A 12209-nucleotide genomic window follows, 5' to 3' on the forward strand; every position below is an offset into this window, starting at 1 on the left:
GAAACCACATTTGCTTAAGCAAGTCGGCCATATCAGCTAAGTTTTTTTAAAGGCAGTAAATGAGGCTGAATGAACTGTTTCGCTACCAGATAAGGCTCCGCTGATAGCCAGGTGTAGCAGTGGTAAGGTGTTGGGACAGCTTTATGTAGGCCCTAACAGTTTGTGGGCACCGTTTGTCACCATTATAGTACAATTAATGTATTGTTTAGTGTTGTGTTGCTGCTTGGCTGACATGCATCCCACATTTTTTTTCTTTGCCCCATCAAGATTTACATGCTAAAATCACCACTGGGTGTAGAGTAGTTCCATGTTGTACTGGCCTCCTGCTGTCAGTTGAGATGGAAGACAGGAAGAGAGGGAGCAGAGAGATGTTCATGTTGTACAGGCCTCCAATGGTCAGTTCAGTTCAGCACATGGTTCTGCCATTTGTTTCCTCACAATGACACATCAGCTGAAGGAGCACTCTGTTCACTCTCCCTCTTTCTACACCTCTCACTCTTTCTTCTCTTGCCTAAAAGGTTGGAAGTGTTTCAGCCTTCAGCAAACAACTCAAAGGGTCCCCGTAATGGCATGTGTGAGAGGATGAATAGAGGAGGCAAGGAAGAAGTATATAGCTACATTTATTCACCTATGAATTCCCTGTCGATCTCCTACCGTCGCTAGTTGAAGTCTACACTCCCACTGCAGTCTTGACATTTTGCTGCCTTAAAATTAAATATAAAAATTGAATTATATTTTTTACCCATCGATCTACACAATGTACTCCACATTTTCAAAGTGATAGAAAAATTATACAACATTTTGCCAATTACTAAGAAATACAAAATGAGTAGACATTGAATGCAAATGTCTTCACACCCCTGACTTAATACTTGGTGGAAGTACCTTTTAAGCCATTATAGCTGTGAATGACTGATTCCACCAACCTTGCACAACTCTTACAGTAACATACAGTGCATTCTGAAAGTATTCAGACCCCTTGACTTTTTCCACTGTGTTACATTACAGCGTATCCTAAAATCGATTAAATAAAAACATTTCCTCATCAATCTACACACAATACCCCATAATGACAAAGCAAAAACAGGTTGTTAGAAATTAGATTTAAGAAAAAAAAGTGTAATAAATTAAGTATTCAGACCCTTTGCTATGAGACTCAAAATTGAGCTCAGGTGCATCCTGTTTCCATTGATCATCCTTGATGTTTCTACAACTTGGAGTCCACCTGTGGTAAATTAAATTGATTGGACATGATTTGGAAAGGCACACAGTTGTCGATATAAAGGTCCCACAGTTGACATTGCATGTCAGATCAAAAACCAAGCCATCAAATCGAAGGAATTGTCCATAGAGCTCCAAGACAGGATTGTGCCAGGGCACAGATCTAGGGAAGGGTATCAAAAATTGTTTGCTGCATTTAAGGTCCCCAAGAACAGTGGTCTCCATCATTCTTATATTGAATTAGTTTGCAACCATCAAGACTCCTCCTAGAGCTGGCTGCCAGCCAAACTGAGCAATTGGGAGAGTGACCCGATGGTCACTTCGACAGATCTCCAGAGTTCCTCTGTGGAGATAGAACCTTCCAGAAGGACAACCATCTCTGCAGCACTCCACCAATCAGGTCTTTATGGTAGTGGCCAGATGGAAGCCACTCTTCAGTAAAAGGCACATGACAGCCCGATTGGAGTTTGCCAAGACACCTAAAGGACTCTCAGACCATGAGAAACAAGATTCTCTGGTCTGATGAAACCAAGATTGAACTCTTTGGCCTGAAGGCCAAGCGTCACGTCTGGAGAAAACCTGGCTCCATCCCTAGGGTGAAGCATGGTGGTCGCAGCATCATGCTGTGGGGATGTTTTTCAACAGCAGGGAGACTAGTCAGGATTGAGGGAAAGATGACGGAGCAAAGTAGAGTGATCCTTGATGAAATCTTGCTCCAGAGCGCTCAGGACCTCAGACCGGGGCGAAGGTTCACCTTCCAACAGGACAATGACTCTATGCAAACAGCCAAGATAACGCAGGAGTGGTTTTGGGACAAGTCAATTACCTTGAGTGGTCCAGCCAGAGCCCAGACTCGAACCCGATCGAACATCTCTGGAGAGACCTGAAAATAGCTGTGCAGCGACGCTCCCCATCCAACCTGACAGAGCTTGAGAGGATCTGCAGAGAAAAATGGGAGAAACTCCCCAAATACAGGTGTGCCAAGCTTGTAGCGTCATACCCAAGAAGACTTGAGGTTGTAATCGCTGCCAAAGGTGCTTCAACAAAGTACTTAGTAAAGCGTTTGAATACTTATGTAAATGTGATATTTTAATAAATTTGCCAACATTTCAAAATCTGATTTTTGCTTTGTCATTATGGGTTATTGTGTGTAGATTGAGTGGGAAAAAAACGATTTAATGCATTTTAGAATAAGGCTGGAACGTAACAAACTGGAAAAAGTCAAAGGGTCTGAATACTTTCCAAATGCACAGTATATCCATTGTTTTTGTCAATTGTTCAAGCTCAGTAAATTTGGTTGAGAATCGTTCATGGACAGCAATATTCAAACATTGTCTGAGTTTTTTAAGCAGATTTAAGGATTTTCAGAAGACAGAGGGAAAACCTGCCTCAAACTTTTTACCTGGACTTTGCGCCTTTCATATTTATTACCATTTTTACAAACTCCCAGGCCCTGCTGGTGACAAACATACCCATATTCATGGGTGCTAGGAGTGCTGAGGGTGCTCCCAGGATAGAAAATAAAACAAATCCACTAAATTAGATTACTCCTTCAAGTAGGGATTTATTACTCCTGTATGAGTGGACAAAAATACTCCTAAGCCACCCACCCACATATGGCTATGACCATAAGTTGATGCTGCCACCACTCTACATTACTGGCCTGAATAACAAAGGGAAAGGAAGCCTGTTAAACACACTAAATTCATCCATTCAGTTGGCAACAAGAACATTAAGTAATACTCAGTGGTGAAAAAGTATTGTTATACTTGAGTAAAGATACCTTAATAGAAAATTGATAAGTGTGTGAATTGGACAATTGTCCTGTCTTGCTAAGCATTTGAAATGCACAAGTACTTTTGGGTGTCAGGGAAAATGTACAAAAAAAAAAGGGCATTTTCTTTAGGTAGTCAAAAATATAAATAATAAAGTACAGATACCAAACAAAACTACTTAAGTAGTACTTTAAAATATTTTTACTTAAGTAAAGACATTAACAGTATGGCCTAAATTAAAAACTACAGGTTTTGGTCATATCCAATACAACACAGTGAAACCCTCTGTATTTAAGTATTGTGGTAGAAGCATCATGTTATGGGTATGCTTGTCATCGGCAGGGACTGGGGAGTTTGTCAGGATCAAAATAAATGTGAAAGGAGCAAAGCCCAGGTAAAAAGTTTTAAAAAAAACACCTGAGTCTTCTGAAAACCTAACCCTGGGATAGTTTTATTTTTCAGCAAGACATTAACATTTTTATACCAAAGACACACCAAAATGGCTTTCCTTGAGGTGTTGAGTTGAGTGGTCTTAGTCTATCCTCACTTAAATTTGCTTGAAAATTAGAGACAAGGTTTGAATATTGCATCCATCAATGATCCCCAACCAAATGTACCAACCTTGAGCAATTCTGACCAGAACAAATGGACATATGTTGCCCTAAGAGTTGTGAAGAGTTGGAAGAATAATATTAAAAATGATTCACAGCTGCTGTAATGTCTGCCAAAGGTGTTCCCACCAAGTATTAACTATGGGGTGTGAAGACATATGTAATCAAGACATCTTCGGTTTTAATATAAATTTATAACATGTTTTAACTTTCTCATTTTGAATATGGGGAGTAGGTTGTGTAGTTCTGTAGGAAAGAAATCTAATGTAATCCCTTTTTAGATGTCATTTTAAGGCAGCAAAATGTGAAGACTGTGCAAGGGGTATGTCCACTCATGAGGCACTGTATGTATGAAGTCCCTGTCAATCGTCAATGAACGTATTTATGTCCATGTTTAAAGAGTATTGCTGCAAAATATATTTCCCCTCTGGGACAATTAAGTTGAGACGAGGGAAAACAAGGGGAAAGTAGGAAGAGGGGGAGCAAAGGTAGGTTTGTTCTGTACTGTCCACTTCTCAATGAGACAGCAGCCTGGCCCAACACTTCTTTTCTCTCCTAACCATTCTTTGTGACTGAACACACTTTTCTATTCCTCTCTGTACAGATCTACAATGGCAGCTGTGACGCACTGACGCTACACTCTAGCCTTGGTTTAGCAAGACAAGTTGGAAAAGCAGAAACAAACACTCCCCGACCAAGCAAAGGGAAGGTTCTAAAGTTATGACAGTTGGGTGGGTATAAGTAGAACCCACATCACCATAGTGAATAATACAAACTGAAACACACATTTCAGAAGATGTCTGTAAACGTTTTAATGAGTTCTGTTGGGGACAGGGGTAGAGAGGCAGGGAGGGATTTTAAGTCATTGTTCATCAAGGCCCAATGGACAAGAAAGAGTCCCATTGTAATCTGTGTTTCCTCCAATGTCCACCACTATTCTGCTGCTCACATGTGCAGTGAAGAGCACAGGCAGAGTGAGTGGGTGACTGCGTATCCATTGGTGGTTGAGAGCACACAAATTTTCAGTGAGTTGCAGTAGGGTTGTTCAGTTCGTTTACATTTTAGTCATTTAGCCGACGCTCTTATCCAGAGCAACTTACAGAAGCAATTAGGTTTAAGTGCCTTGCTCAAGGGTACAGACAGATTTTTCACCTAGTCGACTCAGGGATTTGAACCAGCAACCTTTCAGTTACTGGCCCAACACTCTTAACTGCTAGGTTACCTGCCGCCATAGCCCGTTCAGTGGTTAATGCGACACAAATTTTTCTGTTCAGTGATGCACGTGTGTGATGTCACTGGAAGCGGCAGGGCTATGGCAGGTGGGACAGAGGATGTGATTGGGCATTGCTGTAGTGACAAGTGGGCGGGACTTCCTGTGTAGGCAGGGGCGGCACAGGAAGTGACCACAGGGCAGGCGATATGCTGATGGAGAGGTCGAGTAGACTGATAGAGAGCAGGAACAGGAACCACACCTGTTCTCACCTGGGAGAGAGAGAAAGGGAAGTGGGGAGAGAAGAGGGGGAAAGAGAGAAATAGGAAAAGCTAGAGGGTGAGAAAGAGGATGAAGGAGAGAAAGAGAATGCATGTATTGAGCAGTATGTACACCTTGAATGAGTCTGTTCACAGTTTGTATTTTATACTCCCTGACTGACCACTTAATACTCCAACAACAAACACTATTTTAGAAAAGGCTCTATCAACAAACTACATTAATTACAGCAATGGGAAGGAAGTTTGTATGGCGAGTCGAGGAGGATGAAGTATAAAGACAGATGTTAACCTATCTCTGCAAACCTGGGGTCACTGTTGGTAATGGCAGACCCTGGCCGTGACCCCACTCTCTGAGGCTGTCTCAGGGAGAGTGGGCTATGCAAAAAACACATTTCCAATTCACACATGCGTATTAACAAACACTTGTGCATGAGTGAAACAGGACAAATAATCACCCACCAAATTCTTATTGTACTGTAGGTGAACATAATAACGACTAGAAAATAGTTGGTACAGTGTAATGAGGCTGAAAGTCCTTGGACCGCCTCTGACAAAATGTTTTTCTCCCGGATACCTAGGCAACGCCGCACTACTTGACCGTCTAACTTGTTCAACCAATGAATTTCCCCGTCATGCATTCATAATCCAAGGAAGGGTACATTTTAGCCAAATTCAAACAGAGCCGCTAGAGGCTGTTCCTACCTGTTGGGGTGTCAGCAGGTGTGTCTGTGTGTTTGTGCTGGAGCTGGGGGGTTTGGGAGGGGTAGGAGGTAAAGGAGGGTCGACCCTGCAGGGCTGAGAGAAGGGCCTGGTCTAGACTGGCAGACAAACGCTGTTCTTGGTCTAGACTGGTAGACAAACGCTGTTCATAGTCTAGACTGGCAGACAAGCGCTGCTCATGGGAGCTACTGCTAGGAACTGTGGCTGGAACAAGAGGAATAACACAAAACCACTCGTAAGTGACACACATTCAAACACTTGATACAGCCAACCCTAAACAAAGGCCTTTTAACTAAACGCCAGAATGCAATGTTTTTGTTTTCACGCTTTTCGCATTTACCACTCACCTGAGGAGATAGTGGGGTTTGCATCTGTTCTTGGTCTTTTCAAGTCAGGAAGTAGCTCCTTGGAGTGACCAGCACTAGCAGAGGCTGCTTTGGGCCCGGTGGGCTCACCCTTTCCCTTAGAACGGATCAGAGTGGCCCAAACCTCAAGCTCTCGCTTTCTCCTTGTCCCCAAGTCTGGCCCTCCCTCCTGGGAACTCACTCTATCCACTGCCCCTTCTTTAGGGCCAACTTTACCAACGCACCGATCCTTCCCATTCCCATTCTTCGCCCTGTTGTTAAAAGCCCCAGTCCCCCTGTACTGCGTAAGCTGGCTCCTCTGTGTAATAACACTTTCTGCCCCTTTTTGGGTAGTCTGTGTGCGAGTCCCACTGTTTCGGCTAAGTGTCCCCTGGTGGTTTGCTGACTCTACAGCAGCAGCAGTGGTGACAGCAGAGTCCCTACTCTCTCCAGTCCTCTGTGGAGGTATGAGTCTGGAGGGCTGCGGACTCTCCCCATGGCCCTGCCTCCCAACCGCTCCATCCCTGACCTCTAACCCTGTCTGGAGCAAGAAGCGGTCGATGCGGCTCTTCAGGTGGGGGTTGGGGAGGGCCTGTGACTCCGGGACGAAGGGGACACCGGTGAAGGGGTCATTGGGGACGCGACCCCAGGTAGCCTCCCTCCTCTGGTACTCCTCCAGAGTAGAGCTGTCAACAGACACTCCACTGGGCAGCAGCATGGGCAACAACATCACTTCCTGGGTCAGCGGGTCCAGGAACTCCTCAGGTACTTGCAGGAGGCTGGGGGTCAGAGAATAGAAAAGAGGAGAAAAATACATTAATATCCTCCCACAGATGACGGTTTTGCCTTTGGCTTTGTGAAAAGAGTTGCAATTCATCTGCCTCATGCATTGTGTTGAAAACAGTCATTGTTTTATACACATTGTACCTAGTTGCTGTTGTCGTCTGTGACAGTGCCGGTGGTTGATTGACAGGTGAAGGCTGAGCTGATGCCAAGTGGCTGAGCCGTGGCACTGGTCTCAGGCTAGCGTTCTCATGCGTTATCCTCACCCTCTCCACCTCGTCCGGAGGGCAGCAGCGAGAAGGCAGCCCCCACACTGCCAGTGCCTTGAGCCCCATCGCGGAGGCACCTGCACCGTACGGCACTGTCACACGGAGCTGCTTCACAGAGCCTAGTGAGAGCGGGCCCCTGCTCCACAGCTCCTCTTGTCTACACCCCTCACGGGGTGCCGGGGGCAGGGAGGGGAAGGGAGGGCGCGGGCGGAAACAGGGATGGGAGAAACTGACGTGGGTCTCTTCTGTTAGTTCACATCGTCCCACCAGGTGAAAAGCCCCCTGGCTGGTGTCTGTGTGGCTGTGCGTTTGGCCACGTTGGGTCCATTGCTGGCTCTTCTCCTGGCCTTGTAGACTATATTGTTGGGCCTGGAGGCTCCATTGGTGGCCTTTGAACTGGGCCTTGGCTTGGTCCCATTGCTGGCCCTTCTCTTGGCCTTGCTGGGCCTGGGTTTGGCCCTGCTCTAAGCTGTGATTGTGGGGGAGTGGGGGGTCAGAGCTGGTGCTGATCTCCAGCCTCTTGCAGGCCTGTCCTCGGTCCATGCCCCAGGGCCACAGCTCCACATCCACCCGACACACTTCCACCTGGAAGCCAAACTGCAGTGTCACCTAGAGTCAGACAAAGGAAGATTAGACAGATATACCCACCATGACCACTTCTCTAGAAAGAGATGAAGAAGAATAGGACAGTGATGTCATAATACACATCTCTAAATATTCTAGAGCGTAGGCTCACCTGAACAGGCGGCCGCAGGAAGTACTCCAGCTTAAAACCCCGCCTCCGGACTGCTGGGTCGGCCGATAGGAGGTTGGTGACGTCGTACCCATCTGCACATAGCTAGATGAGGGAGGGAGGGAAAAGAATAGGGGCAGAGTGAGGAACGTGAGAGGGAAGGAATTGGAGGAGAGGGAGGTAGGGTTGAGGAAGAAGTATTTGGTATTTTATTAGGATCCCCATTAGCTGTTGCGAAAGCTGCAGCTACTCTTCCTGGGTTCCACACAAAACATTAAACATGACATGAATGCAGAACATTAATAGACAAGAATAGCTCAAGAACAGAACTACATACATTTAAAAGCAGTGAAGTGATGAGGGGGAGGAGTGAAGAAAGAGGCAACGGAAAGAGCAAAGAGTTGGAGAGTGAAAGGAAAGAGGGGAGAGGTAAAGAGGGTGAAAAAGTGGAAGACTTATTCCCAGAAGAAGAATAACACCTAGCGAAGTGAGTATCAGACAACCCATAATATAAAGACCGGAACATAGTAAGGTCATCTGTGATTCAACCTCCCACACAGCATCTTGCTCCTCTCCTTCTCCTCTGCCAACTCCATCCTTCAACCCTTTCCTCCTCTTCTCATTCAAGCACATCTCTCACCCTTTCTCCTCCCCCTCTCCATAAAACCCAGAGGACAGAAAATTACCACAGTAGGTGAGAAGGACAGGGGGGGGGGGGGGGTGTGACGAGACAAAGGGAAGATTGGCTTTGTGTTGTACTCCGGAGGAGGAAGAGTATGGAGAAAAGGACAAGTATGGAGAAGAGGACGAGTATGGAGAAGAGGACGAGTATGGAGAAGCGGAAGAAGAGGACGAGTATGGAGAAGAGGACGAGTATGGAGAAGAGGACGAGTATGGAGAAGAGGACGAGTATGGAGAAGAGGACGAGTATGGAGAAGAGGACGAGTATGGAGAAGAGGACAAGTATGGAGAAGAGGAAGAAGAGGTAGAGTATGGAGAAGAGGTAGAGTATGGAGAAGAGGTAGAGTATGGAGAAGATGAAGAAGTGGTAGAGTATGGAGAAGAGGAGGAGGAAAGAGTATCTACATTTTCCAATAAGAATGCTTATTTTAGATGTTAATTTCGAAGCATTTTCTCCCATTTGCTTTGACTAGGAATATAACCATTTGTTCAGATTGTTACACATCGAACCAACGTTAGTCAACAATCTATGGAGGGACATGGGGGATAATGTCAGCTCTGGTCCTTGCCAAACCTCGACTTGAAGTTCAGTGCGTACGCTTTTGGAGCCATATCCTGGGTTTGTCACCGCAGTGCAAGCATTATGGGTGATGACCGTTTTGACTTGACAACAAGGTACTGAACTTCAAGTGGCGTTTTGGCTTCTCCAGTCCATAAAACTCAAATTGTTTTGTACCTTGTCACACTGGATGGTGGTCTTGAAATGTGGTAGGCAGAGATTCACCACCATGGTCTCACACCTGCTGAAATAAGAAACTAAAATCAATGTTTTCAACTTCTACACTGGACATCCTACTCATGCTGTGGAATAGTCAAGTCATTCAGACAGCTAGAGCTTCTTTGCTGTGAACTCTGTTATGAACCCTACCAATCACGTGTGGATGTATGACAGAGATTATTCATAATCTATTAAATTCAATAGCCTAGATCTTTATTATCCGCTAAGGACAATGCTTGTGCAGCATTAAAACAATAAATACATATATACACACAGCAAATACACTGACAATGGGAATAATAAGATCAGGGTGTTGTGAATCATTCACATGACAAAGTTCTATACAGGCAATCCTGGGTATAATTTGTGGAACGTTCCAACATGAATCGGTTCCAAAAACGTCGTAAACAACAAGGTTGCCAACAAACAACGCATACAAAGTTGTTTAGCAGCAGAATAAGAGGGAGTGGGCTATTTCATTAGGTTTTTCACTCACCACGTTTCTCTGAAAAATGTCTGTCCGCACTCTGGTAGCCTATGGACAAACATTAAGAATAAGCTACGTGGTGAGTTGATGCCTATTCGGCAGCTAGTTGGCTAGGTGAATTGATCATGCTACTTTGTATGCGTTGTTTGTTGGCAACCTTGTACTTTACGAAGTTTCTGTAACAGATTCCTGTTGGAATGTTCCACAAATTATACCCACCCCGACAGGCTGAACGACATTGCTTCTTTTCAGAATTGCAATAACACTTGACCTCTCTTCACTGTGAGCTGTCAGTTGACCTTGCTTTATAACGGGTGAATTTGATTTAGTCTCACATCACAATAATAGTTAGCGTCAGGGGCTACTTCGGTAGTCTTTTGAGACATTGGGCAAGGGAGTCAACAATACAGCCCAACGTCCCCAAAAAACTCACGCAATTACTTGACTCAAGACAAGAAAACAATCTCATGGGAAGCAATGTGTGATGGTACCATAACGTTAGTTGACCCCGCCGTACTAACGTTACTATGGATGACTAACGACGGCGTTAACATTACATCCCAGCAATCCAAAGGATGACACACTACATTATAATAGAACACAAAGACAAATGTCATGGCTTTCAGTCGAGAAAGCAATATATATATATATATATATATATATATATATATATATATATATATATACATATATACACACAATACGATTGTATTCAGTAGACTAAAGTAGCTATCTGGAGTGCAATCTAGTCATGTTCAGTTAGCCTAGCTATTCCTCCACCACACAGATTAGTTAGCATATAGCTAGCTTACGTTACACAGAGCCATAGGTAACGCGTTAGCCTTCGTACACAGTAGTTACCATGTTTTATTCCACACACAAACTGCTGACAGTATTCTGTACCTTATTTTGGCCCTCTCATCTCTAAAGCTAGCTAGCTAGCGGTAGCTAGTACTTCATTGGTTACTTCCTATCCGAGACCCGACGACTGGGTAATATAGCATGGCTAATTGCTTCATTGCTTGCTAACTGACGCTAGCTAGTTTTTGTTTACTGAACCCAGTCTAATTTCTTTAAGAAAGTTGGCCAGTACGCTAACGGAGCTCACCGTGTTTCCTAATGTTCTTGTAGACCAGCTCACACGAACTGTCTGAAAGAAATTCAAACGATGCAATCACTGGAACTTTTCTCTGGTTGGACCACTTTACATTTAGCCAAAACACTGGCTAGCTAATGGAAGGAAAGAGAGAAGGGACATATTACGGCGTCAACTATTTTCGCGATTGCCTGTATGATGTGACCGAGATCCCCTGCTGCGTTCTCAAAAATCGTCTCTAGCACTATGATGCCGAAAACATGTAGGCCTACAATGTAAAATCTGTTCCTTCAGCTTTTCTGCAATGAATGAAAGTATTTTCCTACATTGTAAATGGTTAATCGTTTCCATGTGGCAACAGAAGATTAAATCAGAAAAGCAGCAGTGCCTTGGCAGATTTATTAAGCAGGGTGCAACTGCAGCCCGCAATTCTGGGCGTTCCTGCATGTGGGGATTCATGCATCTGCAGGAACCTCTCTTTATACTTCTATTGGTACATTTTAAGCTATGACTCCAGTACGTAGGCAGGGGACAGAGCCGCTCCAGTACAGTAGTATCTGCTGATCGTGTCAGAAAGACAGCGAGGCAACTGGAACAGGAGTGAGAGTTCAGATCTAGGACTAATGCCACAGGGAGAAAGACAGAGATGTAGTTAAGCCAGGATGTCATTGGGCCGCAAGCAAAGTTGGGAGAAGAGGAATATCGGGATTTCTGAGGAGGAATGGAGGGGGAAAATTAGTAAGAAGAGGTTGATTTGAATTTGAGGAAGATGGTGATAAAAATGTAGATGCAGTGTCGAATAAGATTGGTTCAAGCGCAAACAGAGTGAGCCGTGCGCCAGCCTGAGTTCTGGAAGGGAATGAGGACGATTTAAATGAGGTGGAAGGTGTGGTGAAAAGCTTGGAGGCCTGAACATGGCATTGATGGACATGATAAAGAAGATTCTGATCCAGTAGGAGTGACATTTTTGGAGAAAGTGGATCCTAGCCTTTTGGCGGATCCATTTGTGGTTTCAGGGTGGGTGGAAAAGGAGTTGGGTGCAGTTGAATCAGTAAATAGGTAACCTGCAGTGGACTTGTAATATTTGTTTGTGTTTCTTCTGATCAGAGGTAGCGGGCGCTCCATGTCACGCAACTTGGGTCAAGATCTGTTTCTTGCACCATTGAAAGGAATGCTTTCTGTGGTAGCGTTAAGTGTGGAGGTGGAGCAATTGAAGTTGA

At 44.7% G+C, this 12209-nt stretch overlaps 1 protein-coding gene across 4 annotated transcripts; it reads right to left on the reverse strand.

Moving 5' to 3' along the window:
- Positions 1-4394: 4394 nt before the first annotated feature.
- On the reverse strand, positions 4395-11201 carry ubox5 (U-box domain containing 5). Of its 4 annotated transcripts, none has more exons than XM_021622095.2 (7): positions 11002-11201; positions 9365-9428; positions 7951-8052; positions 7090-7823; positions 6166-6941; positions 5801-6022; positions 4395-5089 (listed from the first exon to the last, which is right to left on the reverse strand). In XM_021622095.2, exons 2-7 carry the CDS (start codon positions 9416-9418, stop codon positions 4878-4880), a joined length of 2100 nt encoding a protein of 699 aa, XP_021477770.1. In that variant the 5' UTR covers positions 9419-9428; positions 11002-11201; the 3' UTR covers positions 4395-4877. The 4 variants fall into 4 exon arrangements, with proteins under 4 accessions (XP_021477770.1, XP_021477768.1, XP_021477767.1 ...); XM_021622093.2 differs by having other exon boundaries at positions 4395-5149; positions 9365-9431; positions 11002-11197; XM_021622092.2 differs by having other exon boundaries at positions 4395-5149; positions 11002-11196.
- Between the last annotated feature and the right edge of the window lie 1008 nt (positions 11202-12209).

This window comes from Oncorhynchus mykiss, chromosome 11 (assembly GCF_013265735.2).
Source record: "Oncorhynchus mykiss isolate Arlee chromosome 11, USDA_OmykA_1.1, whole genome shotgun sequence".
Lineage (NCBI taxonomy): Eukaryota > Metazoa > Chordata > Actinopteri > Salmoniformes > Salmonidae > Oncorhynchus > Oncorhynchus mykiss.